The sequence below is a fragment of the Octopus bimaculoides genome, chromosome 18 (genome assembly GCF_046866305.1).
Source record: "Octopus bimaculoides isolate indiv1 chromosome 18, ASM4686630v1, whole genome shotgun sequence".
Lineage (NCBI taxonomy): Eukaryota > Metazoa > Mollusca > Cephalopoda > Octopoda > Octopodidae > Octopus > Octopus bimaculoides.
This window is the reverse complement of record NC_142945.1, coordinates 17,792,201-17,818,867: the sequence shown is the minus strand read 5'-3', so window position 1 is coordinate 17,818,867 and position 26,667 is coordinate 17,792,201. Positions and strand designations below refer to the sequence as shown.

Below are 26,667 nucleotides of genomic sequence, written 5' to 3'. Positions count from 1 at the left end.
CAAAAAAACAATTAGTTACATTTGATACTACGATTGACAGAGATAGGAAGAGAGAGAGAGAGAGAGAGAGAGAGAGAGAGAGAGAGAGAGAGAGAGAAATAAAGGAAGAAAGAAAGAAAGAGAGGGCTACTCATTATCATCATCATTATCAGCAGCTTCAGCATCACCACACAACAAAACTTCTCTTATTTCCTCACTTAGTTTTAGGATATTATGAACGGAAGTGGTCGCTCCCGGAAATGGAGTTGTACCAGAGATCTTGATTTCTAAAACTAATGTCATTTTAGTGCTTACTTCTATACTGTGTTATACTTTCTTTGATCCTTATTATGGCTCAGTGGTCAGAGCGTTGGATTCACAATCATTAGGTAGGGAGTTCGATTCTCGGACCGGGCTGTGTGTTGTGTTCTTGAGGAAGAGAATTTATTTCACGTTGCTCCAGTTCACTCACCTGTAGAAATGAGTTGCGACGCCACTAATATCAAACTGTACTGGTCTTTGCCTTTCCCTTAGATAACATCGGTGGCGTGGAGAGAGGAGGTTGGTATGCATGGGCGACTGCTGGTCTTCCATAAACAACCTTGTCCGGACTTGTACCTCGGAGGGTAACTTTCTAGGTGCAATCCCATGGTCATTCATGACCTATTCCTATGTAACAGTCTTTTTTTTGTTCGAAGATATTCTGTAATGAATTTTAATATCTCCCTCCTAGTTAGTTATTTGCCTGACTTTTTAGAGAAAATTTCTGAATATTCTTTCTAATTTTGGCACAGGCTCAGAAATTATAATGGGAGGAGGCAAGTTAATTACATCTACCCCAGTACTTGACTAGTAATTTATTTTATCCACCCCGAGAAAGATGAAAGGCCAAGTTGACCACGACGGAATTTGAACTCAGAACGTAAGGAGCAGGAAGAAATACCGCTAAGCATTTTATTCAATTCGTTGATGATTTTGCGGAGTCGCCGTCAGACAATTTCTAAATATAGTAAGACTGTGTTTTCTTTGGTTGTAGTCTAGAGCAGGGGTTTTCAAACTGTGGTCCGCGGACCACAGGGGGTCCGCAAGGACAAGACCGGGGGTCTGTGGACAGCAAATACTTTTTATGGGCAATTTGATTTTATATATGTTTTTTAATCGAAATCTTTTAATTGACAATGAACCTATTTGTTAAATACTGTTAAATAAATAAATGTAAAAATATATGTTATTTTAAGCAAATATTTATGTATAAATTTCATAAGCGTTTATAAGGGGGTCCCTAAGGTAAAGCCTGAAATATAAAGGGGTCCGCAAGTCAAAAAGTTTGAAAACCCCTGGTCTAGAGGAAGGAGCTGAGCTTATTGCCTTCGCGGGCCCACGAGGGTTCCCGAGACGGTTGAGATCAGCGCAAATGAGATTTCATATTTTGAGATCCTGATACTTTCCAAGTATTCATCTTCCTTAATGTTAATTCGATTATTCTTTATACTATCTACATATATACGAAAATAAGTGAAAAAGTAATGCAAACAACAATTGCATTATTTTCTGTTTCCCCCTCGTAAGTATCATCATACCAGTGTTTTAACACAACAATGCTTCTTGTTAACTACAACAATGTCTGTAGTTCTACTGTACTATATGATGTTAAAATCAACAGGCGTGCCTGTGTTGTAAGAAGTTTTCTTCCCAACCACATGGTTCCGGATTCAGTCCCACTGCTTGGCACCTTGGGAGCAAGTGTCTTCTACAAAAGGTTCGGAATAACCAAAGCCTTTTGAGTGCATTTGTTAGACGGAAACTGAAAGAAGTCCGTCGTATATATATATATATATATATATATATATATATATATATATATATATATATATATATATATATATATATATATATATATATATATGTTTGCACCACGCAAGATTTTCCCTTGATCTTTAAGAAAAATGAAGCGAAGAACCGAAAAAAACGCAATGATCACCAGAAAGGAATTGCAAGAAGATTTGTTAGTGTCAGGGACTAGTGTTACACTACGAATAATCAGTAATGAACTTCATAAGAATGAACTGAAGTCACGCTCTCCTAGAAAAACTCCACTGTTGACTAAAAGGGATAGAGATGCCCGTTTAAAATTTGTTTATGAACATAAAGATAAATTTGATACATTCTGGGAAAAGGTTCTATGGACAGACGAGTCGAAAATTGAATTGTTTGGACGAAATTCGCGTAGCCATGTTTGGAGGAAAGATGGTACCGCCTATTTGCTGAAAAACAATTCCTACTGTAAAGTTTGGAGGTGGCAACATCATGGTGTGGAGGTGTTTCTCTGCAAATGGCACTGGCAATTTACATTTGATAGATGGTAAAATGAATGCAGAGATGTACCAAAATATTTTGAACAATAAGTTATGGGACTCTGTAAAAAAGCTCCAGCTTTGTGAAGGGTGGGTTTTACAACAGGATAACGACTCTAAGCACACGGCGAGAGCCCCAATGTGCATTCCAGATTTGAAGAAAATTTGTCAAGAAGAATGGGAAAAAATTCCTAAAGAAACATGCGAGTCATTGATTAAGAACTACAAGAAGAGATTGGTTGAAGTGGAACTGAATAATGGTTATGCTACGAAGTATTAAATCAGAATTATCAGATATTTATGTTCTGTACAAATACTTTTTTTCACCCCTAAATATTTATAATTGTATATAAATTCATTAGTTACTATAATTTATTAGTTTCTTTTGCATATTCTTAGTTTATGCATGTGTATGCAAATATAGTATTGATATATCCCGTTTATGTTCATTAGAAATTAAATAAATAAAGAATTTTGACCTGTACGAATATTTGTTTCCCCCCACTGTATATTTCCATTGTATGATTCCTCTTCAGCCAAACCTCCATTGACATCAAGTTCCACTTGAAATTCACTTAGAAAGAGGAGCGTGTATCAAGATGGTGTTTAACCTCTAGTAAATTTGCTTAAGTGTGAGCAGGAGAGGCAAGTAGGGCTGACTGAATTAGCCTGTAGGCTGACGTATTGTAGCGGTAATTAAAGATATCTGTGATACTCTATGTGGAGCCACTTTCATCGGGAAACAGAATCAAGGCTTGTATTATAGAATTCAGCAACACCATAACTGCCAACATAAATCCCGCAATACATATTTTCAACGAAACATTTTTATATGTGTCGCTTCCAAATGACATATCCGACAATGTGAAAAAAAAAAGAACAAAAAAAGGAGAAAGAAATGTATCCCTAGTTATTCGACGGAAATAGCCAATCTTGTTAAAATTATGGACAAGGTAAAAAAGCAATAGACATAAAACTCAATATCAAATATCTAAACAATGACATAACAAAAACAAAATGAATAAAAAAATAAAAACTATGTAATCCACAGAGCAAACAGTAAAACATTATGTAGGATAGGAATCATCATCATCATCATCATCATCATCATCATTACTGTCGTCATGTCATTGTCATGTCATCGTCATTGTCGTCGCCGTCATCCTTGTCGTCGTCATAGTCATCATCGTCATTATCATCAAGAGGAAGAACAACAACTGCATCATATTTCACGTCACAATAAGAACTTAACACAACCGTACACAATAAAAAAAAACAAAAAAAAACAATGTCCTCCATCAGACATATCTCAAAAATCAGCCATCAAAAGTCTTGTCAAGAAGTAACACAAAACGAAAATTACACACTTAGATCATTGTTCTTTCTTTTCTCTCTTTCTTTCGTCAAATACCAACAAGCCATAGGGAAATCTAAAAAACTGAGAAGTCTCAGGGAAAAATTACAAACATAAACTTAAAACTGCAATTATGAATGTTTACAAGTACTCGTTCTAAGTCTTGAATAAAATATTTTTTAAATCTAGAAACCTAACAAAAAATGAAAATAGAGTGATATAATTCGCGGATGTTTAACTCTTACGCTCACCCTCGAAATCGTAGGAAGTATCACCACCTGACATTACTAACCCCACTCACAACGTGAATTTAGATCACTGCACTCAATAACCGTGCTACTCACAAGCCTAAAACAGACGACACAACGATAGCTTCAACAACAAATCACCTCTCTCACGCATCATTTTAACTTCCAAAGCTTACTACACCAAATCCTCACTATCCACTAATGCACAAATACGTGACATCTACCAAAAAAGTAGAAAACACCGGTTAATGAACTATATTCAAGGCCGCTAAGACAAACCCATTTCTGAAACTTTCAATTTCGCGAAAGACATGCTACAAGTATCCGAACCTCATCCCCGCTTTTATCATCCTATACCTACTTGACACTGATACTTTATCGAAGCATACATACAATCTTGTACGTAGATGACATTACACTCCCCAATTATTCTCTTGACAAGTTGCAAAACTAAGTGCTTGCCTAGATCCGATTAAAAACATGGCTGAAAAATAAGATACTTAAAGTCGCACCTTACAAATTCATTGTGTCTCTTCTTCTTATGAGCCATACCCGAAAACATATTGGACAACCATTGCAGTAAATTGCATATAGTTCAAACAGATGACAAAACTGTTTGGAGCTATAAACACCAATTCCACAACACAGCACACATAAATGACAGTTAAAGAAGTGAAGTGCATGCACAAGCATAAAGAAACCATAGGCACCACGTTTACTAGCAAAATGAAACAACGTATTGCACAAACAATACTTTGGATCCATCATGTATTATGCTAGTCATGCCTGGAAAGGCAATCTCTCCTTAAAAAAAATTGAAAAATGCAATTAAGTCCAATGAAAATTCGGTGGAATTTGAACACAGAACGTAATGAATAAGAAGAAATTCTGCGAAACATATTTGTCTGATGCGCCATCGGTTCTGTTAGCTCGCCGCGTTAGAAGATACAATTAAAAGAAGCTGAAGTGATATGGCGAGCATTGTCACTCATAAAATGAAACAAGACTGGCGAATTGTTTCCATTAAGACCTCTGTAAAATGTAAGCGATTAACAGATCAGGCATAATGAGTTGGAATACTGGATGGAATAGCGGCTAGACTTTATGTATAGCAGTGAAAATCAGTTTCTTTGCAGTTGTTAATAAAAAGTTAAAGAATAGTAAGAAAGAAGTAATGAAGAATCTGCAGTTTCCTCAATTGAAATCCAGCTTTGGGATTATAGTTATAATTATTGGGACACTTGGATACGTAAGTAAATGTCACAGCATCGGTCTCGAGAAGCTGGGCTTCACGAAAGAACGTGGCAAATCAGGAAATTACAACTACAAACCATCAAAAACTAGCAGCGGAGCAAGGGGCAACCGAGAGGGACGTTCTATCTCTGGTGGCACTTTTGGGTCAACTTTACAGCTTGAATAGGGGCTGGAGAGTGGGAAAGGGCCAGCGAACTTAATGGCTGACTTTGGGTAGCACACTCTTGATACGCCACTGTAAAAACATTTGTAAAAGATTTTTGAATTGCAGCATATAATAAGTATACATATAAACGTGTAGACATGCATGCACATGTGTACCCATATATCTCAAAACATTCAGATCCACACATGCAGTGATCTCCGTGCATATGCATGTTTATGCAGACATATATTCATGTAACAGGCAAGCATACATACATGCATACGTATACACACACATGCATACATACATACAATGCCATTCAGAAAAAAGACTGTCGTGGAATAAACATAGAGAATCCCTCTGTTATTGAATAGTACACAAATATCAGTACACGAAACATTCCCAATAAAACATACGTTACGAGTAAGCATAACAGGCTGTATATTCTTGTTTGGGACAGACAAGAAAAAGTATGTGCCATCATAGGGGTCAACTGTCCTGCTGATGTGAATATCTCTTTGAAAATCAAAGAGAAAGAAGATAACTATGAACAACTGCTTTCAAACCTCCATCTTCTATATCTGGATTACTAATTTACATTTATACAAATAATAATAGGTGCACTTGGTTTTGTAAGTAAATGCCTTACAGTCAGTCTGGATAAGCTTGAGTTTTCATGAAAAGAAATCAATCGACTAATTTGCACATTACATATACAATATGTGAGCAGAACAGTGATACTATACAAGATGTTTGTCAGGTTTAAAATGTGACTGTGTTTTCGTTAACTACATTCCAAAGATGGAGCTTTGTATCGTTGTTAGAAATCAGCTCCTTCTTTAGAGGAAGAGTTTAAATGGTTAAAAACAGATGATACATACATACATACATACATACATACATACATACATACATACATACATATGGAACAAGAAATATCAACCAAATACCTGATGTGCAAAAGGGATAGAGATTCAGGAAAAGCAACAAAATGTGACAACCGATGCAGAGTTTGTGGAGTTAACACCGAAGATATTACCCACGCCATAAGTAGTTATCCGAAAATGTCATCATGGTATTATATACTGATGAGACATGATGTTGTAGCTAGGATACTCTATAATGAAATCCGTCGGAAGGATAACCCCGAGGACAAAGAAATGAGAACCCACAGTATGGTAGAAGCCATAGCCACTCGTAATAAAAAAGAAGTGGAATGTCCTAGTGAAAACCTCAATAAAATGTAAGCACAACAGACCTGATATAATGATTTAGAAATCGAAAAGAGAAACTATGTACAGTTGTAGAAATTAGCTGCCCAGCGGATGTTAACATAAAACTGAAGATCAGTGATAAAGAGAATATCTACGCTGGACTATTGAGAAATCTGCAATTACTCTGTCCAGATTACAAGTTCAGATTTATACCTGTAATTAATGGGCACTGGGATATGTGACACACTGACTAAATACCAATCTTGAGAAACTAGGCTTCTCAAAACCAGAAAGGAGAAAGCTGATTCGAAGACTACAGATCCAGTCCATCACTGGAACTGTAAAAATCTGTAAAACTTTCCAGACGTTTATCATTTAAATATATATGAGCATGTCTAGGCATACAACTATATGCATGAGAATACAGACATAAAACAAAACATACAAATCTGCACATACACATACATAGAAACAAAAATACCCCGTTGTTCACATTGAAATTCTAAAGAAGGAGCCTTAGATCTAGGTTAAAAACCGGCTCTTTCTCTATTGGCAATAAATCTTGAAATAAAATTGAACAACGGCATACACACGTAGACACACGTAGAATATTTAAGTAAAAAGAACCTTTTCTCAGGAAGACGTTAAATAATTTTGGTCTAAGATCCAGAATGAAAGGAAAGATTATAATCAAAAATACAACATGGCCAAGTATAATCAGGCAAGAAGCCTGTACCAGTATCAACAGTAAAAGTTATGGAATCGACGCCGAAGCTTTCATCAAAGCTTGGAAAAGCTGCACGGTGGTGGTGGTGGTGGTGGTGGTGGTGGTGGAGGGGGTGACACCTGGAAGAGACCTAGTATTTGGATGTGGTACAAGATGTTGACATTCTCAATAATATCAAATAAAATCTTACCAACCTGATTATGAGTGTACATTCTACCGGTGGTTGGTCCTTCTCTATTCGCAAACCCTTCCAAAAGGTTTCTGAAGCTGTTATTACCACTGCGTGTGTCGTACGGTAAAGTGTCATAGTTTTTAACGGCCTTCAAGAACTCTACATCCCTCAAAGGAGGAAGTGAGCGATATTCAGGGTTGTTGCCTGGGCGTCGAATAATCTTCCCACTCGGTGTTGACACGTTGCAGCCTGCACAGCCGCCCAGAGTCGGTACGCAATATACGGAGAACTCCGAAAACAAAGACAAAGTATCAAGTGTTCCGTTTTTGTTATCAGGTGTATGACCCATAAAATCGTTGGTACACACATCACAATTTCTACCTGATTCAGTCCAGTTCCAATAGGGGAAAGAAAACGATGGATTTTTCAGGGCTCTTGCTATTTCCATTTCCCAAAGTAAGAGATATGCTCGGTGCCACGAACTGAACACCGGTCCTCCGTGAGCAAAATCGGGCACGAAGGCTGCCGTTTGACACTTTTCTATAGGCTTCACAAGTGTCCTCCTAGCCACATAGTAATGGAAATAAGCTAAATAATTGTACACCGATACATTTACAAATGTTGGGTTCACTGCAGGATCCACTGAAGCAGTAGTATCCAAAACTGCATAATCACTGTCTGTCTCACTCAGCAGTAAAATACCACGAAGAAGCTCGTCTTTCTCTTCTTTAGTTAATTTCCTGTAATCTTTGCGAATGCGACGAAGTTTTTTGGTGCAATTAAGTCCTGTAAATCCATAATCACAGTGCTGACACATAAAACCATCATAGTTACCACGACAGTCACATGCTTGTTTAAAGAAACGTGTGGGCCAGTTAAAACGATCGTCCATCTTGTTTTCAGGTGGGACCAGATCAACCTCGTTGGTAAAATCTATTGGCCGGCACAATCCCCGTAATGGACCGCCACATGGAAGTGTATCACCTGAAATTAGAAGTTTGAAAAGAGATAGGTTTCATACTACTTTAATACTGAAGTCTATTGCAAAATTACAATTCAATGGTGATATAATTTTATTCATTAGAAGTAAAGATAGCAAATAATTTAATTTATCAATGAATGGATGACAATAATAATAATGCTCGTTTCTAATATAGGCACAAAACCCTAAAAGTTGGGGAGGAATTTGTCGATTCTATTGACCTCAATACTCGGCAGGTATTTTATTGAGTTGTTGAGATTTGAACACGGAACGTAAAGAGACAGAACAAACACCACAAAGCATTTTGTCCGACGCTTTTCCAATTCTGCCAACTTACTACTCGTCTAATAATAATCCTTTCTACTATAGACACAGGTGCTGAAACTTCTGGAGGGACGGGCTAGGGGAATACATCGGCCCCAGTGCTCAACTGGTACTTAATTTATCGATCTCGAAAAGATAAAAGGCAAAATCGACCTTGGCGGTAATTCATTTGTTTGCTGGTAGGTTGAGGGACGACAGGTATATTACATAGACAAGGTAAAAAATTGTGTGTGTGTATGTGTGTGTGTGTGTGTGTGTGTGTGTGTGTGTGTGTGTGTGTGTGTTAGGGTTACACAGAAATGAGATAAAGATAGTGTACAGCATACAAATATGTGACGCAGTCGGTCCTCAGAGGGGAGGATCATGTCTTAGGGCCAATCATAACATTCCACCTGTCCATAAACATCCTGACCACCATGAGCAAATATTATCTAATAAAGAAGGCATGCTTTTACAGACCAACAATTCCATAAACTGGATGCTCCGTTTAAAAAATTAAAAATGAAGCTGTACCAATCGCGGTATAGGAACAGGAATGTCGCGGTATAGGAACAGCAATGTCATCACCACTTAAACTACAAGAAATATTCACAATTCCTACAATATAGATGGCAGATGTCACCTATGTGATGTATTTTTCCTAACGATATACCACATTGTATCACAATGTTCACTAGCTTCGACAAAATATAAAAGTTACCCTACCAATGTCTAGCTATCCTTTTCAACGGTTTTAAGGAAAAGGTCTGTTGTACACATATGAATTGCATCCTGTCTCAGAAAATAACAAAGTGAAAATACTATGGCAGTTTAGCAGACAGACCATTAGCCGTTTTGCGGTCTTTTTGTATGCTACTAAAATAGTAGAAAATGAGAGTACAACATTTTCGATGCCAGGTACCTATATTTTAGTCTTCGCTTTACCCGGAACTGTAGCTTCGTCAAGGCATGAGTTGTACCTTGCAAGCGGCGGCCACTCCTTCTCACCACCTAGAAGTCTCTGTAGATGTCACAGCTTCAGTGCATACATACACCTTATCAACCGCATTATACTGAGCCCTCTGTGCAGTAGGTGCTGAGAGAAGACGAACCTTCTGATCAATGGAATGCATTACTTCCAACAAAGAGCGAAAGAGTAGATGAAAAGGTCAAATGAAAGCTGATGCATGGCACGATGGTTAGGGGATAATAAAAAAGGCAGGCGATGTATGTTAGCCTTCTCTGCCTTACCATTCAAAGTAATATATTTTTTTGGCGCCTGAAATTTTGTCTCCACTATATTATCCTAATCTAGCTTCACATCTCACCCTTATTCTATTCTTTCTTTCTTCCTTTATTTTTTTTTCTTAAGCTTTATCACTTGTTATCTATTTAAAGAAATAATTTAGTGTAACTTTGTCTGTTGATGGTTTTTATGACCCTTACGTGTAAGATATCTGTCTATAAGTCGATATATTTTCACTATTTTATTTGTTGCCAAAATGAGATGGTCAACACAAATTCCACATTCTGGTATTTTTTCCAAACCAAATTTTTGATTTTTAATTTTTAATTCACTTGAAGAAAACGTTTTATTTTCCATGATGTAACCGGTTTATTGTCGTAGCCAAGTCTGATGTCTCGGAGGTGCTTCGCGAACTGGTCAGCTAAGCGTCCCATTTGACCAATGTACAGGGAAGGACAGAGAGAGCAGGTGATGCAGTCGGTTACGTTATAGGGACGGTGATTGGTGCCTGAGGTAGGGGCAGGTGCAACAGCGTGGCTGGGAGCAGGGTAAGGAGCCAGACAAGCTTATATATATATATATATATATATATATATATATATATATATTGTTTTATTGTTTTATTCTTTTATTTGATCCAGTCATTTGACTGCGGCCATGCTGGAGCACCGCCTTTTAGTCGGAGAAATCAACCCTAGGGCTTATTTTTTGTAAGCCTGGTACTTATTCTATCGGTCTCTTTTGCCGAACCGCTAAGTTACTGGGACGTAAATACACTAATATCGGTTGTCAAGCGATGGTGTTAAGTTATTGGATATACCAATTTACATATTAAGCACATTCCTGGAGCGTGGTACTGACTTATAAAAACATTTAGCATACTTTATAGTGCATTATGTTTGCATAACGAAGTACCACGTACCTATAAATCATTAATGTCTAAATACAAGTTCCAAGAATGCGTTTAATATGTAAATTGGTTTATCCAATAATTTAACACCGCTCTATGTGGTGGCTATATAAGCAATGTGTTCAGAGGCGAGAATGGGTTAGATGGGTGCTAATGGAAGGGCAGCAACTCCTGAAATATGGACGTCTCGAAACGAAACGTTGTAGCAAAAGTCAGCGCTGGCTATAATTTCTATGGAATATCTGTTGAAACAACCTTAACAAAATAATGTAAGAAGCACTGCTTATAAAAAACGTTTAGTATACTTTAGAGGCAGAGCGATCTGGAACACGATAACAAAAAAGAAAATACCTACAAACGAGAACGACCACCAAGTTAAAACACAACCGGTCAGATATCGTTGTGTGGGACCAGAAAGAAAGGATATGTCCTGTTGTGGAAATCAGCTGTCCTCTGAATACGAATGTGGTTAGAAAAATACAAGAGAAAGGGGACATCTATAGACATTTGATAAGGAGTTTGCAAATCCAGTATCCAAGATACTCTTCCAAACCTATCAATATTGGAACAACAGGATACATACCAACCTGTCTGGCGCAAAGTATGGCTGACCTTGAGATATTTGGAAGAGAATGCAAATCCTTAATTCATATGCTACAAATGATCTCGATATCTAGGACTGTAAAAACCTGTAAGACTTTATGATTTAAAAGATGATGGTTAAAAGAAGATACTTTCCTTCACGACCTTGCTACCAAACAGGTGGCCGGTCAAAATTTCCTCTAAAATTAAAGAGAAAGAGCACACACACACACACACACACACACACACACACACACAAATGTTCATATTTGATTGTTGAATAACGTTCTTGACTATCATTAAGCTGTTTTATTTGTTTTTTACTTCTTTCACTCATTGGGCTGCGGGTATATAGGGGCACCGTTTTGAAGGGTTTTAGTCGTGCAAATCGTACTTATTTCTTTAAAGTTTAGTTGGTATTCTATCTTTTTTTGCCGAACTACTAAACTACGAGTACGTAAACAAATCAACAGCAATTGTCAAACGATGTTGGGAGACAAACATACCCCCCCCCCTCCACACACACAAATAGCAGGAATATTAACAACTGTAAAAGTTAAAATCGAATCCGGATCACTATATAAGATGCAAAAAGAAAAAAGAAAAATTAATAAAGAACACGATCGTTATTCGCTCAATTGCCGACATCTTCGAAGTACTTGACCATTGAAGACTTCGCGTAGAACCGGATATAATAATGGCTTCATTCTTGGCGTGCTTTTTCTGACCAAGAGCATCGCTATATATATATATATATATATATATATATATATATATATATACATATTCAGTGCATTTTAGCCACTACACAGCAGACGGCAGAAAGAGACACCAGGCAGTAGCAGTGAACCAGCAGCAGACCAGAGTGATGTCACAACATCAGCACAATGGTACGGCAGCGACACCCTAAGACCCGCTAACTTCAAGAAACTTACGATGGCGACTATTATCATATCTAATCCAACATCTTATATGACCTTCGAATAATCTTGTTGTAAACATCATTTCTTTGTCGTCCATAGTCTCGATACAGTTTGTCGTTCATGACACAGATACTATGAACAACAAAAAACATTTATTTTGTTGACGATAAAAATAAATATTTTTGCATTTAAAATCTCGACTAGATTTTTGTGTTCTTCATTGTAACCCCACCCACACACACACACTACAGGTTTCTAACCAGTTTCCATCTACCAAGTTCTCTCACAGGGCATTGGTTGCCCCGTAGATATAGTAGAAGACACGTGCTCACGGTGCTGCGCATTGAGACCGAACCCGAACTATGTGGTTGTAAAGCGAGCTTCTCAATCATATATCCACGCTTGCGTCTATATTCTCCATCAGCCACTCATTAGGGGAAAATAAGGAAAAAAAAGTACTTCATAATAAATGAGGAATGAGACATACTCAAGGACTTACAGTTAGACAGATTTTTGGTTCATGAATTAAGAGAATATTATGTTCCGTAGGAGTTGATAACTTTGTCACTCTCAGCTATCGTTAAGACTGGTCCCTTTTTTGGTTTTCCTTTTCTTTTCACTCTCTTAGCACTTCAATGCATAGTGATCAGCCAACTAGTAAACCTCACCCACGACTGATCACTGACTCCAACTAATCAAATTCTACTTTACGAGATATAATTCCTGAACTTGCCCAAATCTAATACTCTTTGATAAATTCTGCTGAGAAGGAAACAAAGCTACTTTTGTCAGCGTCGTTACGACGCATAAATATACAATGCTTCTGTTTCTTGCAGTAATGACACGTTTCTATTCCCGATGCTCGTTGAGATATTGGTTGATGAGAGGGCTAGATTAAGTAGTATGAAAGTTAGTGTCTTGTCTATGTATCACTTGTGAGGGAATACAATATCGTTGATCTGTCAGTAACGATGTCTGAAATATTGCCTTCTTACATAGATACCGGGCCAATATTTTTAACAATGGTATGAAATCAATTTTCCACTATAGTATATTATCTATGCTACGGATGTTGAAAGGGGGAAAATATCCGATGACAGTTAAATGATAGGATCTTTGTGGGAGTGTACCTGGAAGCTTAATAATACGAAGTTAAGTACTGTAATAAGTTATTCTGGGTCAGTGTCCTCTCGATTGTATTGTCTATTGGAATGAGGCAAAATATATTCAAAGCAGGAAACTATTTGTGAATAACAATGTAGTTCTGAACCTTAAAGGTTTTAAAATACACTTTTCTATGAAAAACTATCAATTTATCTTCATTAAAAAATTTTTTTTTAGCTCAAATGATACTGCTCTCTATTTCCGTTCCTCCACTTATGGACAAAAGTAAACCTATACAGAAAAGAAAAAAAAAAACAGACACGAAACAAAAACCAGATAACAAGCATTTTCATATTCACAGCTATTGTGTATTCATTCTGTCTCCGCTCTCAATTGAAATTCTTCACATGGCTTTAAGCTTTTATCCTGTCATCATGTGAACCATCACATCCCACACAGTTGAATGTTGTTTGAAAAGATAATTAAAAAGCAAAGCAGTTACGTGATTGTGAACGACAGCAACAAAAATAGTTATTCAAAGGTATTTCAATATAGAAGAGTCACAATAAAAGAATGTTCTCCAAATAATTGAATCTATCAGACAAATCAGTTCCCGGATTCTATCTTTTGTAAAAATAGTTTTCAATTAGCAACATAAGTGAAGCTAAATTATTGCAACCAGAAATAAACGCCAAGTCACGAATCTGATCCAGGATGCTGGAAGCTTATCTGTCAATTATAGCAATCACTACTGTGATATTAAAGTGATACTGGGTGAAGGAAACCCACCGAGTGGCGTACATACCTTTTCCAATGACGGTCACACCCCAAGAATCAAAACTAGATTGTGAACTTATCTCACTGTTAGATTACCTCTAGCCTATTTTAAACAAATCTACTTTCACCAAATCTTTTAAGAAGTCATTAACAAATGTACTTTGAAAAATCCTCTACGAAACATTTTAACGTGTCTGCTCGCAAGAAGCCATTAATGTATACTTTAACAAGTCTGGGTTGTTCGAAAGATCAAGGTCGTTGCTAAAGTGCCAAGCCTGAGGCTTGGCTCTCAAGTAATTGGTTTAATTTTTTCTTTTTCTTTGTTCAGAGTCAATGACATTAAAATTTGAGTTATAACAACTGGGAGAGAGCAACACCACCTACAGTTTTCTTTGTTTAGGTAGAAACCTTTCTGCCTGCGAGCGAAATTTTGCCTGCTATCAAATCTCTAACCGTTCAGTGACGAAGTCCCTAAATACCCACGGGAAAAAAAGATTTAGTCTGTTGAGACCAAACAGTTGCTTAATATAGCTATATAGCTTACTAATGAATTTGATAAGTTCGTATGAACTTGCAACTCAATTCTGGTACCGCAAATATTCCGCACTTCCTAAGGTAGTGATTACTAGATAGCTTGAACCATCAACTGTCTTTAGTCCATCCTCAGCTTCTATCTGAAAATATTCTAGGGTATGCATGACCCAGGCTTTTAATAGGTTCTTCTTTGACTGTTGATATACTTGCTATTTTAAATTTCACTTCTTTCTGTACACGTCTAACAAATGTCAAGCTACATAACTTTTTTGCTCTGAATCACATCCTTGACCACTTTATCAGCCCGTCTAGCCTTGTGAGAGCATTCTGAATGGTTTACTCATCTATAGATAGAAGAGTCAGGTCTATCCATGAATGCCTTCTTAGGTGATTGTATCTGAACCATTTGTTCTGAAAGTCTATTGCTTTTAAAAGTATCTCTATGACAAGAATAAACCACATGAAAGATATTGTGCAGCTACCAGCAACACCAATCTTCAAGCAGTGCCAGTCTCTTGTGAAGTTGCCAGATGTAAATCTCATCTCGATACTGTCATGGTATTTCTTCATTAATTTTGTTACCTTCTCTAGAATGTGGAAGTGGCCCGTAGCTCTCATCAGCAATTCATGTGGTACTGAGCCATATGCATTAGTTAGATCAATCTTGTTTTTTTTTTTTTTTTAGAAATAATACATATCTAAATCTCTCAGAGAGATTTATGCAGTAGTGATACGATGAAGTAGTTGTATGCTGTCAACTTAATGCGACATTCCCCTGAAGGGAATAATACTACTGTTGGTTAGACCTAGGAAGCTGCACCGCTTCCTGTCGGCCTTGACACATTTCCTGTGACATGTTTCTGAGTCTTTGTTCGTCATCAGAGACATGTTTCTGAGTCTTTGTTCGTCATCAGAGACATGTTTCTGAGTCTTTGTTCGTCATCAGTCTCCCCCTTGTAAACATACAACTACTTCAATCTCGTTTTGTTTGACATCCTGGATTACCTTCTAAATTGAAAAGGAATGTTCAACACACCCAGGAATCCCGAGGATTCCAATCTTTTGAACAGATTAATCCGCATAGTCATTACGCCGAAGGTATGTCATTGTTCTTTTTGAAAGAATCCCCATATAAATCTTGCCATTCACATTCAATAAGGATATGGTCTGAATTGATTTATAGTCTCTGCATTGGCTTCCTTTGGCAGGTATATACCTTCTGCTGTACACCAATCATCCACTAGAACCTCTTCATGCCAAAGTTGTCGGAGCAAGATGAAAAGCTTCTTTCGGAAACGATCGCTGTAGTTATATACCTTATACGAAACGCAATCACCTCCTGGGGTGCTTTTTGCTCAGGCTTGTTCAAGTTTGTTGAGCAATACTTCAAGTTTCGCATAATTTTTCAATGAGAAAAGCAAGCTTCACTTTCTTGTATTAATATTAAAATATAAGATAGAAGTCTCTAGTCTTTTACATCAATTGTGAAATTTACTTACATATACTTGAATGTTTGTCTATCAACCGGTTACTTTGTGTCACTTTTTGTGTTCATTTGAACGATGTATATGCATTCGTCAAAACCATCCCATATTAGTGTATGTATATTCAGTATATTTTTTCTGTACCTACGTGCTTCACGGTATTTTGTTGAGTATTTATATTTGTGTATGCATAAAGGGTTTTTAGCTACGTGTACATAAAATACTTATACTTGCATCACGATGTGTACATGTACACACGCCCACACGCACACACACACACGTCACACATATATATACCTACCTACATATATGTATATATATAGATTATGTGTGTGTGTGTGTGTGTGTGTGTGTGTGTGTGTGTGTGTGTGTGTGTGTATTCTTTTCTACTCTCGGCACAAGGCCCAAAATTTTTAGGGAGGGGCCAGTCGATTAGATCGACCTCAGTACGCAACTGGTGCTTAATTTAACGACACGGAAAGGATGAAAAGCAAAGTCGACCTCGGCAGAATTTGAACTCAGAACATAAAGACAGACGAAATACCGCTAAGCATTTCGCCCGGTTTGCTAACGTTTCTCATTTCTTTATTGCCCACAAGGGGCTAAACGTAGAGGGGACAAACAAGGACAGACAAACGGATTACATCTATCCCAGTGTGTAACTGTACTTAATTTATCGACCCCGAAAGGATGAAAGGCAAAGTCGACCTCGGCGGAATTTGATTGAACTCAGAACGTAACGACCGACGAAATGCCGCTAAGCATTTCACCCGGCGTGCTAACGTTTCTGCCAGCTCGCCGCCTTGTTAGTACATATACTATATGCGCGCGCGCGTCTGTGCGTGCGTGCGTGTGTGTATGTATGTATTTATGTATATTTATAAGCATACTTATATTTGAATATATGTTTATATGTGCATATTCACCGGCATTAGTATATGAATATGCGTTTACATACATATATCTTATGTGCATGTTCATACATACATACATACACCTATATCCATCCATCCACCCATCCACCCATCCACCCATCCATCCATGATAAATTTTGCTTTTTGTTATACGGTTGTGAAAAGAGGGAAAACTGAAAAACAGACTAAGACTAACAACATCTTCACTAATGACTTAACTGTTTACCCTTATCTGACGAGGAATGTTACAGGTATCTTGGGGGTGGATAGAAACATATCTTACGATGGCACCTGTAACAAAACACGTTTCACCGAAGAATATTACAGCCGAATAAGGAAAATATGAACCTCGGAACTTTCGGCGTTCAATAAAACAGTGGCCCATAATGTGTTTGCAGTACCAGTACACACACCAACATTTGGGCTACATGATTGAACGCTTGATAAGATCCGAGTCATAGATGTGAAAACCCAACGGTATTAACCAGCACACATAATTTCCACATCAGCAGTGACGTAGACTGCTTCCCCCTGAAACGAAAACAAGGAGGAAGAGGTTTAAAATCAACCCAGACTGCTTCTGAATGTCATATCATATCTCTTCAGCAACATCTTTTAAACATCAAGTGCCGAAGTGTATCCCTTGACCAATTATATACATATGAGGCTGATAATATCATGAGACTTGGGAAGCAGCTCCTTGAGCAGTATTCCTTGTCTGATAACCTTAAATACATACCCAAAGAAGTCGCACGACTCTACCGCAATATATCATCAGATGGAAGGATGAGCGCATATCAGCAGAAGATGGATATGTTGGTAGAAAGCTCTAGGATGATAGTAATACTGATCATCAAAGCAGTTTATCATGGATCAACAATCGGATTACTACCTCCCACTTTGAAGCGTATGCGTTTGCAATCCAGGAGCAGGAAATATCAACCGAACACCTGATGCACAAAATAGACAGAGATGCAGGAAAAGCAGCAAAATGTGACAACCGATGCAGACTTTGTTAACACCGAAGATATCACCCACACCAGAAGCAGCTGTCCGAAAATGTCATCACGGTATTATCTACCGATGAGATGTGATGTTGTAGCTAAGATACTCTGTAATGAGATCCGTCGGAAGGATAACCCCTAGCACAAAGAAATAAGAACCCACAGTATGGTAGAAGCCATAGCCACTCATAATAAAAAGGAGTTCCAATGAAAACCTTAATAAAATTTAAACATAATAGACCTGACATAGTAATTTACATTCGCGCGCGCGCACACACACACACGCACACACGCGCACGCGCACACACACACACACACACACACACACACACACACACACACACACACACACACACACAAGTCGTATTTCTATTAATAACGAATTAGTAGTAAAAACAACGCCGCTGCTACTGCAACAGCTGTAATTATTATTATCATCATTATTATTATTATTATTATTATTATTATCATTATCCTTATTATTATTATTATTAGTAGTAGTAGTAGTAGCAGTGGTGGTGGTGGTGGTGGTGGTGGTTATGGTGGTTGTAGGATGATGAAAAAGGAGAGGCACAGAAAATGGTGACGGTGGTGTGGATATGTGAAATATATTCGCAAAAGTTTTCAAACATAAGTCAATGAATGTATAACAGTACATAAAGCAACTTCTTTCTGTTTTTCTCTCTTTTCTTTTGTTTTGTGAACAAAACCAGATGGATTTATAATCGTAATTAAAAGGATTTATAATATATCTTTAGGGTGACCCAAGCTATGTTTTAAAAGGGTATTTGAATCGTTATATTTTTCTCTCTCTTAAGGAGCTAACAAGATTTCCGATCAAGCAGACAAATATAAACTCAGCAGCTGTTGACTGCGATCAAAAATATCCTTTTAAAACAGAATGAAAAACAAATGGAACAAATGGCTTGTTTGTCAACCTAATCTGGTCCCAGTATTTAGTCTTCCTTATTTATACAACTGGTAATCAGATTAGAAGTCATTGAATATGCTTCAGGGTCCACAGTAAGTCTTCGCTGCTACATAGGCTTTGGTAGTTTCAAGGGTGTAAGAGTTTAACTGCAGTTTAGGTAGTTGTTACTGTTGTCAACCGTGATAAAACAGTCATATGGTCAAAGGTGTTCCATTTGTGACCATCTCATCTTCTATAATATCAGGGATTACATTGTTCACTGTATGCATTATTTAAGACGATACAGTATGATTTGTGGGTGATTTGGCAGCAATTTCAAAGAGGTCGAGCAACTACTTAGAGCTAGTTTCCCAACGTAGAGTATCTGCATTTCCTGGTAGTGCGAGGAAGCATTTTGAGGTTCGACAAAAGAAGTATATATTTTATTTAAATCAACTTTCAGAACAAAGCTCTTGCAAATGACTTTTTCAACCAAGCGCACCAAGGACGTTGTTATTCTACTCGTGTAGCTTTAACCCTTAACAGGTTATAACTAAGAACAGTGTCTTCATTCCATTTGCAACAACACACTTATGCGAGTTTGGATTCAGTTCTTTTGTCCATCGAGACAAATTGCCTGAATTCACGAGCAAACGTACACATTGCAATCAGAAAGAAAGTGCTACGTTTTGATAAAGTTACGAATGAGAAGTCGGAAGTCTTCGAATTTTATTTTCACAATTGTGATTGATTTCACTGTGTATAATTCACTGTTTCTAATTGCTCAATTTATATTCGCATTTTGCGAATTTATTTTTGAAGTTCAATGTGTCCGTCCACAATACTATATGTAGTTCAATTTATAAAAAAAAAGAAATAATTTAGTTACTAAAAAAAATGGCTTTTAAATCTTTATATGGGATATCACTTTTGTAGGGGATACAAAAATAAATGAAATATTTGTGAGGCATAGAAAAGGTTAGGGACCATTAATTTAGAGGTCCCCTTGTTATTGTTGTTGTTTTACCTCCAATTCAGCCCTGATTAAACAGACGGGTTGATCAAGAGAGTTCCAGCCTCTCTTTATTTTTGCCAAACACAGACTACTTTGAAGAAGTAGTTTCATCCAGAGAACTGTTGGGAATGAAGGTGTTTAGAAAAGTATTTTCCTATAATTTCTTCAAAAGAAAATATAACCATCTTCGCATAAATTACATCACCTAGGTTAGTTTATCTCATTCTTCGTTAAATAAGACTCATGGGAAATATTTGAACTCTATAATCTACTGGACTGTTGCTATAATCTACCGGACTGTTACCAGCGGTTCTGAAGCATATTTTAGCGTGGAATTTTCATATGATTTCACAAAAATTCAGAAACCAACACCTATATTTTACAGACATCCCCACCACCTTCATATTAATAGAACATTAAATATAATGTTAGAACATTAAATATAATTATACAATAAATATAAATATAATATTAGAAGATTGATTATAATTGAGGCGGTGAGCTGGCAGAAACATTAGCGCGCCGGGCGAAATGCTTAGTGGTATTTCGTCTCCAACTACGTTTTGAGTTCAAATTCCGCCGAGGTCGACTTTGCCTTTCATCCTTTCGAGGTCGATAAATTAAGTACCAGTTACGCACTGGGGTCGATGTAATCCGTTTGTCTGTCCTTGTCTGTCTCCTATATGTTTAGCCCCTTGTGGGCAATAAAAAAATAAGAACATTAAATATAATAAAAATTGTTTTAACGATACAATTTATTCGTAAAAATAAATGAATATAACCTTGATTTTGTAAATGAGTAACATTCGTTTTATAAAATAATTTTTTGTTAAATTTCATTAAATACCACTTTATCTTGTGGGAGACCAGGATCTTTTTTTCACGGAATCCTGAGATCCCTCGAAACCTATTTAGAGGAACACAACGATAAACCAAGCACCAGGAGGTTATGCAGTCACTCGACCTACTAAAATGGCTGTGAAATCTCTCTGAAAAAGATCACACACCCTACCATTGATAAAAAAATGGAAGGACACATTAAATATTGTAGTTGTATACACTTTATAAGAACAGGACGGTCATGGTTAGATTGTCTTTGATCATAAGTCTGTTTGATTACAGTCGAACTGGAGCTAAACGACAATAAGTTATACCATAAGTTATACAACGGTAAGATATTCAATGAAGTTATGCAAACGTTTTATACAACAGTAAGCTGCACAGCTTAGAGTTTATACCAGCGATTTTCAATGAGTTCCTTTTAGGTAAAAGAAAACACAAGATGATCAGTTAATTATGAATTTATTCAACGTGGTGCTCCAGTATGGCCGCAATCAAATGACTGAAACAAGTAAAAGAATAAAAGAATAAACCCCTCTCAGATTGATACACTTATTGCAGCGGTCCTTCAGTTTTTCTAAGCCCTGTAAAAGAACCCGGAAGGTTGGGTCTCCAGTCAGGCCTTCCGTGATACTCTTTAAGCCAGGAACTTTTCATCACTCCCTCATTGAATACATATATATATACGTAAGTAGTGAATAAATTGTCGTCTAAATTACACAAGAATGAAGTTAGCACTAACATCTCATTTTAACAGATATATTTACCCGAATTACATAAAATATCTTCAAATACTAGAGAGTAGACCTATTCAATAAAATCGCCATTGGCTTCAACCACAGCCTCAAGACGACTTAGGAATCTCGTGCAACACTTCCGGACAGTCTCCTTGTTTAAGTTGGTGAATGCTGCCATAATCCTTGCCTTCAGTTCATCTTTGGTGTTACAAGGAGTTTCGTTGGTCTCTCGCTCAACTACACATAATAATCAAGTGGATTGCAGTGTGGGGGAGTTAGGTGGCCAGATATTAGAAGTGATGTGGTCGCAGAAATTGTCTGACAGCATGACTGGGTTTCCCTGCTTGTATAGCATGATGCAGAGTCTTGTTGCCAGACATAGGGTCATCCAGCAGCCACCCTCTTGACTCAGGGTAGCACTATCTCCTCCAGGCACTTGATGTAGGCCTCCGTGTTGAGTCTGAGGCTGTGTGGGAAGATGAATGGAGGCATAACGCCGCCATCACTAGTGATCACTCCGAACACCCTGAGGTTGACTGGGTGTTTTATTTTTATCACTTTCGGTATATGTTTTGGGGACACGGCAAGCCAACGATTGTTCTGTGTGTTCAGCATCTGATCTTGATAGAAATTTTTCTCGTCTCAGAAAAACCAAAGCATGTTTGGTTGGAGGAGATGCTCGAGTTTGTTCAAAAGCTTATACACACACACACACACACACACAGACATGACAGAAGTAAATAGACACCCTTATAATGCGCATTTAAGGAAATGTACTCTCTAAGGGTAGCGATAAAAATTAACATTTTTCACTGATGTTTTTACTTGCTTTACGTCGTTGCACAGCGGCATGACTTGTTCGACAAGATCCTAATATCTTACTGGAGAAATCAAACCAATGACTGATAACGCAAAACACAGAGAAATGATACTGAAAAAAGGTATTTCTATCTATCTATCTATCTATCTATCTGTGATTATATATATATATATATATATATATATATATATATATATATATATATAAGAGAGACATATGTATGTAATATAATTTTACTGAATCTTCAGATTTTTTCAAAATGCTAGGCCACTGGCATTAAATTGATATTAATCAAATTAATATTCAATATTTTACCCTTATTATTTAAATTTATATATATATATATATATATATATATATGGGTGTATATATATAGGAAGGCACTAAGATACGATAATGGCATTGCAGATAATGTGAATTAGGTTAAATACAGAAATTATAATTTCAAACTTGGACACAAACCACACAATTTGGCGGAAGAGTACACACAATTACACTGACACCAGTACAAAACTGCTTTTAGTTATGTCAATCCCGAAGAGAAGAAAGACCCAGACAGGTTTCGGAGATTTGAAGCCAGAACTTAAAGAGACATAACTAAATGCTTCACAACATTTAAGTCCGAGTCGTTACTAGTTTTGCCGTCCGCAGTCCTACTGATAAAAGGAATATGATTTCAGCTGCGCGAAAGCTAACGACATCATGGTTCTAATTAGTCTAAATTAAAAGGACAAAAAAAAAAAAAAAAGGAAAGACACAGTTAGTATTAAAAAAATAAAAAAATAAAAATTGTTATTGATATATTTTTCGATTTCTTCATATGAGGAAATCGTGGAGAGTTGAGTTCAATAAATGGAAAAGTTCAATTAACATGAATGATAAAATGTTGCACACCCGCCTTTTTTTACCCTCAAAACAAGCAAGATGGATGTACATGGCGTCGTCAACAACAACGTATCTTTAATAACAAAAGTATTAATACTGAAGATTTATACTACTACTACTACTACTAGAACTAATAATAATAATAATAATAATATCATTATTGTTATTATTATTATTATTATTATTATTATTAATTTTGGCTCAAGGCCAGCAATTTTGAGGAAAGCGTGGTGCTGGGAAGTCGATTACATCGACCCCAGTACTTGACTGGTACTTTATTTTATCCATCCCGAAAGGACATAAGGTAAAGTTTATTTCGGTGAGATTTGAATCTCAAATGTAATGAACCTGAAAAAAAATGCCACTAAGCATTTTTTCCAACAGTAGTTTGTCTCTTTGACAACAACAACAACAACAACAACAGCAGCTGTAGCAACAACAACTATTATTATTATTATCATCATCATCATCATCATCATAAGGTGGCGAGCTGGCAGAATCGTTAGCACGCAGGGCGAAATGCTTAGCGGTATTTCGTCTGTCGCTACGTTCTGTGTTCAAATTCTGCCGAGTTCAACTTTGCCGTTCATCCTTTCAGAGTCGATTAGATAAAGTACCAGTTACGCACTGAGGTCGATGTAACCGACTTAATCCCTTTCCTCAAATTTCAGGCCTTATGCCTATAGTAGAAAGGATTATTATTATTATTATTATCATTATTATCGCCTTCATCAATATCGTCTTGCCAAATTTAGAAAACTTTGAAGTTTGGACGAGGGATAACTATCGAAGTTATAATCGAAATTAAAAATCTTATTTAAATTCACTTAAACTAACATAGTTCACGGAAAAATTGACACATATTTCAAATGTTTTGCTTATCCGTTATTAACGAACTGTTTAAGACTATCAGTATTGCTATAAATGCAACCATATCTATAAGTCCTATTGATTTATTTTGACGAGACACAAGGCCATCATTTGTAGAAGGTGAATTATACGCAAATACTGAATTTCTTACAGTCCATCGGTCCCGCTACCATATTCGTACTTACCTTATTGACCCAAGAAGAATGTAATAACAGAAGATAATAATGAAATTTGAACTAGAAGGGGAAGAAGAGACGGAAGTAAATACTGTGACGCACATTGCTACTCATATAAAAAGAAAGAAATAGCTTAGCAAGATGCTAAGTCGATGACTGTTTTTGTTAAATGATAGATAAGTTGGGTTCTTTTTTGTGCCAGAATAGGGGAAACATTTCACAAGAAACATAAAAGTAAAGATGCTTGAAAGAAAGTTTATACCAGAAATAGAAAACGGAAAAGAAAGAGGGGGTTTTACCTGGTCTTGTTGGACAACAAATTCCATCAGGAGTGGTGGCATTTTCCGCACATACTCTTGGAAACTGTGCAGAAATTGAGGGCAATAATGTGAAGAAAAGAAAACATGAAAATGTTTGAGGAATATCCATAGCCAAATAGCGATGCATATTCGTAAATATATTCAAATATATTTTTTTGATTAAGGTGAAAATGTAAAAAAAAAGAAAAGGCAAAAAACTTTGTTTTAACAAGTTTCTATGTATTTTCGCTCTCCTGCGTTTGTTACTGTTAGCAAGCCATTAAGATCCTTCAGAGTTCCGTAACGTACAACTGTTTTACTGTGACTGACCGGACCACATGCACCATATATTAAGTCGACGCTGGGTTAATGGCGACTGGATTACCGGCTAATAATTACTCACGTGACCCACCTCTGTAATACATTGTTTTTCACCTATTTGCTTATTTTTTTTCTTTTTAATATTTAACCCTCGCTTCTTTTTTTCAGCATGTCCTCGTGACTGATGTACGTAAGCACATGACGAATTCCGAAGCTTTAAACAGCTACGTGACATAGGAGACGAATCAGACTCCACCTCCACTTTATCTGAAAACGTATTCATCTAAAACACACATACACATCGACGCACACACACATGCATGCACGCACCGACACACACTCTCTCTCCCCCTCTCTCCCTCTCCCCTCTCTCTCTCCTCTCTCTCTCTCCCCCCCTCTCTCTCTCTCTCACACACACACACAATTGCGCACATGGTCACACTCTTACAATAGCTCATCACCAAACAAATATAATATCACAAATTGAAGTAATTTACTATTTGAATGTTTAAAGAAATTGTATTTTTGTTCTCTTTCCCCTCTTTGTCTCTCTTTCTCCCTCTCCCCATCCTCTTTCTCCCTCTCCCCATCCTCTTTCTCTTTCTCTCACTCTCTCTCTGTCTCTGTATATGCGTGTTTGTACGTTTTTTTTAATGCAGGTATGTATGTATATAATATGAATATGTATGTTTAATTGTGATTATGCAACTAAATGGGATTATGGTCGTATAGAAAGTTCATTCACATACTTTTTTTTTTCACTTTTTGAATCAACATTGTGGTTACGTCTATCTGGGAATATTTATGTACGTTTGTACCTGTGTTTGTATGTTGCGCAAGCGTATTACGGTGCAAATTTAAACCCCGGAAATACAGACACATGTAGGGTGAAATGTCGATGGACTGAGATTATCTATGCAATTAGTAAACAAAAACTTCCTATCCAAAATTTTGAAATCAACAAACTAGTGAGATAACTCCAATATTATGTTTATTGGAAGTTTTTAGCAATATAGACTACAATGGGTTTGCTCTTTATAGCCTACGATTGTATGGATACATTTCGGTCTTATGAGACCTTTGAGCTGGCAGAAACGTTAAGCACGCCGGGCTAAATGCTTAGGTGGTATTTCGCCTGTCATTACGTCCTGAGTTCAAATTCCGCCGAGGTCGACTTTGCCTTTCATCCTTTCGGGGTCGATAAATTAAGTACTATTTGCGCACTGGAGTCGATCTAATCGAGTGCCTCCCCCCTCCGCCACAATTTCGGGCCTTGTGCCTAGAATAGAAAAGATTAGACCTTCTTAGCGAAGCATATTTGACACATGACTGACAAGACTAAGAGTGATCAATTTACACACACACACACACACACACACACACACACACACACACACACACACATACATTCATGCACATAAATACATACATAAATATATATATATATATATTTATATATATATATATATATATATATATATATATATATATATATATATATATATATATATATATATATATATATATATATATACATACACTCTTTTACTCTTTTACTTGTTTCAGTCATTTGTCTGCGGCCAT

The 26,667-nt window shown here is 36.9% G+C and overlaps 1 protein-coding gene across 1 annotated transcript in view; it reads right to left on the bottom strand.

Annotated features, from left to right (window-relative positions):
* The window catches only part of LOC106875468 (tyrosinase), a 42,023-nt gene extending 16,647 nt beyond the window's left edge, over positions 1-25,376 (bottom strand). The window contains exons 1-2 of the mRNA XM_014923624.3: positions 24,763-25,376; positions 7,470-8,431 (exon numbers count right to left, since the gene is read on the bottom strand). Coding sequence (XP_014779110.1) covers positions 7,470-8,431; positions 24,763-24,910 — 1,110 coding nt within the window. The 5' untranslated portion in view covers positions 24,911-25,376. The remainder of the gene's footprint in view (positions 1-7,469; positions 8,432-24,762) is intronic.
* Between the last annotated feature and the right edge of the window lie 1,291 nt (positions 25,377-26,667).